General features: G+C 41.4%; 2 protein-coding genes across 2 annotated transcripts; one reads left to right on the top strand and one right to left on the bottom strand.

Moving 5' to 3' along the window:
• Positions 1–818: 818 nt before the first annotated feature.
• LOC147281385 (uncharacterized) lies at positions 819–2,464 on the top strand. Its single transcript, XM_086246129.1, has 2 exons — positions 819–1,827; positions 1,984–2,464. Exons 1-2 carry the CDS (start codon positions 1,054–1,056, stop codon positions 2,191–2,193), a joined length of 984 nt encoding a protein of 327 aa, XP_086102255.1. The 5' UTR covers positions 819–1,053; the 3' UTR covers positions 2,194–2,464.
• A 149-nt stretch (positions 2,465–2,613) lies between these two features.
• LOC147281384 (uncharacterized protein At5g01610-like) lies at positions 2,614–4,734 on the bottom strand. The gene is made up of 3 exons (XM_086246130.1): positions 4,426–4,734; positions 4,000–4,054; positions 2,614–3,156 (listed from the first exon to the last, which is right to left on the bottom strand). Exons 1-3 carry the CDS (start codon positions 4,510–4,512, stop codon positions 2,786–2,788), a joined length of 513 nt encoding a protein of 170 aa, XP_086102256.1. The 5' UTR covers positions 4,513–4,734; the 3' UTR covers positions 2,614–2,785.
• Between the last annotated feature and the right edge of the window lie 270 nt (positions 4,735–5,004).

Genomic DNA, 5,004 nt, shown 5'->3' with positions numbered 1-5,004 from the left:
CACACGGCTGTGGGGATGCCACATAGCACTCCCGTCGCAGTTATCATGGAAGTCTCACCACGGGATTGCTTCCCTTTTAGATATTCTGCTTTGAGATTGAATTGAAATGCGAGATTTTGAGCGTGATGGAAGCTGATTGTGGAAAGACTTGTGTGCATGTGGACACAAACGGAGATTGGAGCTTGTGGATAGCACAAGCACTGCTTACCATTTGTCATTAAGCTTTGTGGAATTGTTTTTCCATTCTTTCATTTTATAACTGAGAGCTCAGCTCACACAAAGTGTGGTTTTTACAGAGGAATATTCCTAGATAATTCTTCTTACTTTTCCCTTTCTTTCTAAGATTATAGGATGAAAAGTAGCATTCTTTTTTATTTAGGTAATAAGCATTCTTTTTTATTTAAGTTGGTCCAAGTTCTTTCCTCTATCATTATTGATAAAAACCATAAAACTTTAATTTGCGTCAGACAATTAATATGCTTGCTACACTCCATGTGCAATTCTTGAATTAGACTATATTAAAAGGACTTTGGGTTGGATTGGAAAGAATGGAACTCCCAGTTATTGTAATTTACTTGACATTAGAAAGAATCCAACCTCTGCCACAACCAAATAAGAAGATGAATTTTGGGGTCACCAATTACAAACACTTTTTAACGCTCATTTACTATACTATTCCATTTCTTATTAATGTATAATCTACTAAAATGGTATTGGTAACGGACAACCAGTTACTCCTTTTGGGTATCTATCTCTCTCAGTTTCAAACAAGAAATCATTCTGATTCTTTTTCATCTCTCAAACATGAATTCTTTCTTTCTTTCTTTCTTTTCTGATCTTTGTGTAATTCGGTCTCTTTCTTTCTCTGTCTCACATCCCACACCACATTTCTCTTAAATCCTCCCAAAACCAAAACTTCCTCTGCATGGAGACAACCCAAAATTCCCATTCAACCCGAAAGCGATCTCCAAACCCCAATTATTCAGTCCCTCTTATAAACCGTCCAACCCCATTTCGCATTCTCACTCTCCACCACCACCCCACTCCCTCACAATGGCCACCAATGCCTCCCCCACATTTCGGACCGTCCCTCAACCCCACCACGACTTCCACCCCGAAATATCGGTATCCCCCTCCTCCACCCACGACGGCCTTCAGTTCGGGCAGTTCATGATCGCCGGCTCCATCGCCGGCCTAGTCGAGCACCTGGCGATGTTCCCGGTCGACACCCTCAAGACCCGGATGCAGATTTCGGGTGGGTCCTTTTCAGTCCAGCCCATCGGCGTCCGCCAGTTCCTGGGCTCAATTCTCAAACTCGAAGGCCCAGCTGGGCTCTACCGCGGAATCGCCGCAATGGGACTTGGAGCAGGGCCAGCACACGCCATCTATTTCTCGGTCTACGAGATGTGCAAGGAGTTCTTCACACGTGGCAACCCCAACAGCTCCGCCGCACACGCGGTTTCTGGAGTGTTCGCGACCGTTGCAAGCGACGCTGTGATCACACCCATGGACATGGTGAAGCAGAGGCTGCAGCTGCAGAGCAGTCCTTATAAGGGAGTTGGGGATTGCGTGAAGAGGGTGTTGGTTGAAGAAGGGGTTGGAGCTTTTTACAGGAGTTATCGGACGACTGTGGTGATGAATGCGCCGTTCACAGCCGTCCATTTCGCCACGTATGAGGCGGCAAAGAGAGGGTTGATGGAGGTGTCGCCAGAGAGCGCTAGCGATGAGAAGCTGGTGGTTCACGCCACTGCCGGAGCAGCTGCTGGGGCTTTGGCTGCGGCCGTCACCACCCCACTTGATGTTGTCAAAACCCAATTGCAGTGTCAGGTCACCACTTCATATGCAACTTCTTCTTTTCTTTCAATTCCAACTTGGAACATGCTTGTCTAACATTACAAGAGACTTGTTGGCATTAAATAATGGGGTTTTTCTTAACCTAGTTATTGTGTGTTTCTCAAGGTTTCACTCTTTCTTTTTACACAGGGGGTCTGTGGATGTGACAGATTTTCTAGTAGCTCCATAGGAGATGTTATTAGAAGTGTGGTTACAAAGGATGGATATCATGGGCTTTTGAGAGGTTGGATTCCCAGGATGATGTTCCATGCCCCTGCAGCAGCAATATGCTGGTCTACTTATGAAGCATCAAAAACCTTCTTTCAAGAACTCAATGGCAGTGACAGTTCCAGAACCTGATCATCAAGCAACATCAGTACTGTTGCATCTGCAGAGCAGAAGACTCCAAGCTGCCACCATGGAAGCAGCAGTTGAGTTAGACACTCATTCCCATCCCTTGTTCATGTAAATGTCTGATCAGTTCACCTGGAAGAACTAGATTAATGGGTTATATAGTGCAGATTGACGTGTGCTTAAAACAATTATGTAAATGAATTATCAATCAACAGGGGAATGGTCATTTCCCATGTTCCAACTGATTTTGCTGAAAAAGAACTAGTCTTTTGCTATTTGATGTGGGTCGTGGACATATTGGTACTTGTACTTCGGTTTAAAGTTTTAATCATGTACCTGTACTTGCGTGGTACTATCTGTATGTAATGTTTCAAGGGTCCAAACAGAAATTGCCCAAAATGATAGAGTCTGATCACTGCATTAAACTTAATGAAAATTTCTACAATCCACACGGAACATAGAATATTAACTACATCACCACCATTCAAGGTCCACGAGAAACACGAGAATTGATTCAACCAGTTTTCGTACAAGCAAAGAGTCCAACAGCTCTAACAACTAAATTACACAATCATATCTGATGAGCATTTTGACCTTTTTAAAACTTGTCTACAGTAATACCATCCCTAAGAACCTCATAACATTCTCTGTTCCTGGTTCTCTTCAACCCAGCTTGAAAATGGAGCTTCGATCCCTCAGATGTGATACTGGCCACGTTGACCCATATAATCACCTTTGTCTTCATCCCCTGTATGTCTTCTAGCTTTCCTTTCTTCAAATATCCAGTAACAATGGTGAAAAATCGCAAAACAGATGAATCCCTGTAGCCCACTTCACAAACTGTGGGTACGTAGACGGTAAGTTTTCCTGTCTCCTCAATAAATTCATAGTTGGTAGCATCACGAGGAAAGATTCCTACTGCCATGTCATAATCCTTTAGAAGCTCGGCCAATGGCTTCTGCATTTTTCCTGTGAAGATAACACTTATTGTAGGTTATAATGTTGTGGCAATTTAAAGACTACCTAAACAAGGATTAGAAAAACCTAATCAATTCTTTTCAATCTACTATGCTAATCCAATGACTCAGTTCACAAAAAAAGCAGAAAAAACTGTAGAACTGTACGAAAGAATATTGACAAGGGAATCAGCTAATTGTACATCAATGAAGATGGTGGTTGGGTTTTGGGGCAGATATAACCCAAAATCAAGACCATAAAAGCACCCCTCTCCTCTCCTTGGCAGCGCAAATACAACTTATAATACTCACTGGTATTCTTCTGCTTTGTAAAGTTATATTCAAGGAACCCCGTTCGCAAGTCCCTATCTTGAACTCCACATACAACATCGTTGAAAATCAAGTAGGTTAAAGTCACATGAAAAGGGTCATATACTTATACCCTGCTGCATTAGGCAACAACCCGTTCAAGCATATGACAACTCTTCAACCCCCCTGAAGCAAAATGGGTCGTTCTATATGGCTCTGGAACACACTTCCTTCAACATGGAACTCTCAATCACTCACTTTAAATGTGGCTACCGAGACCAATTAAGCCCTGAATTTATACTTACTAATGTCAGAACTTCACACTGCCAAACCTATTATAATTCACTAGCATCCTTCAATTTATGCCAAAGGAATAACGGAATATACTAAAACCCTCCAAGAAACGGATAACAAATTTACACCATGAAACAAAACAACAAAGACCACAATTTTCTGCTTCAAACTATACAAGTTAGTCATATAAAAGCATACATGAAGGTTGTTTAACATGCAAAGTAAGTAAATATTATGAGCAGCGAAAACTCACCTTTGATTTTATTAACGAACCATTTGGTCCCTCCTTCGATACTGGATTGCAATGACTAATCATTATACAAACAATGTCAGTGTAAAAATATGTTCAATAGAAAAAAATAAATAAAAAAACCGAAGCGACGAAAACAAAGCCCAAAGACTGGAAATTGTTGAGATGTTATTGATGCACATAAAACTAATAAGAAAAGTATATACATTATCGTAAAATGTAGGGATTCATCTTTATGATTTAAAATAACAATTCTGAAAATACGATCACCCAGAAACTTCAGATTATATAAAGAATTCAACTTTCAGAATTGAAATCAATAAGAGAAAAAAGAACCCTAATTGGATCTAAATCAGATCAAAAAGTTGAATTGCCAATGATAATTGATTAAATTAAGAGAGAGAGAGAGAGAGAGAGAGAGAGGCGTACGTTGAAATCATCGCCGACAGAGCTGAGTTCCTTGTTGGCCTTCTGGCTGAACCAGTAGGAGCCCGCCTTGTTCAAAATCTGATCCATGAAAATTTGCCCCCTTTGTGTGTGTGTCTGTGTCTCTGTGTCTCTCTCGCTCTCGCTCTCGGCGATATGTTAATGGAAGTGGAACAAGATCGAATTCTTGAGAGAGAAGAAGAGCGATCTCCGATCTCTCCCACCACCCCTAATTCTCGTTCAATTTTAGGGACAATGGGAAAGCAGTCAAGAATTATGATGAGTCAGACCGCGGTGCCATTTGTGAAACTTCAACGATTGCTGTCCACTCGTTGAATGTTCCTCCCGTTTCACACGCCACGTCGTTTCGTTTCAATTATATAATAATATAGCCTGTCGTATATTGCTCTTTTTTAACCGCGCAGATATAACTGTCAGAGTCATTCCGTGAAACGACTTGTCGTTTATGGTTCAGATGCTGCTAAGGGTGCAACTTGGTATTTGAACCTATGTTATAGGGTTTCAAAAAGTCAAAATCCACTTAAACTCGAACTCGACCTCAACCCAAATTTTTTAGGTTGG

Source organism: Dryas octopetala, chromosome 6 (assembly GCF_963921425.1).
Source record: "Dryas octopetala chromosome 6, drDryOcto1.1, whole genome shotgun sequence".
NCBI lineage: Eukaryota > Viridiplantae > Streptophyta > Magnoliopsida > Rosales > Rosaceae > Dryas > Dryas octopetala.
This window is presented reverse-complemented; position numbering and strand designations above follow the sequence as displayed.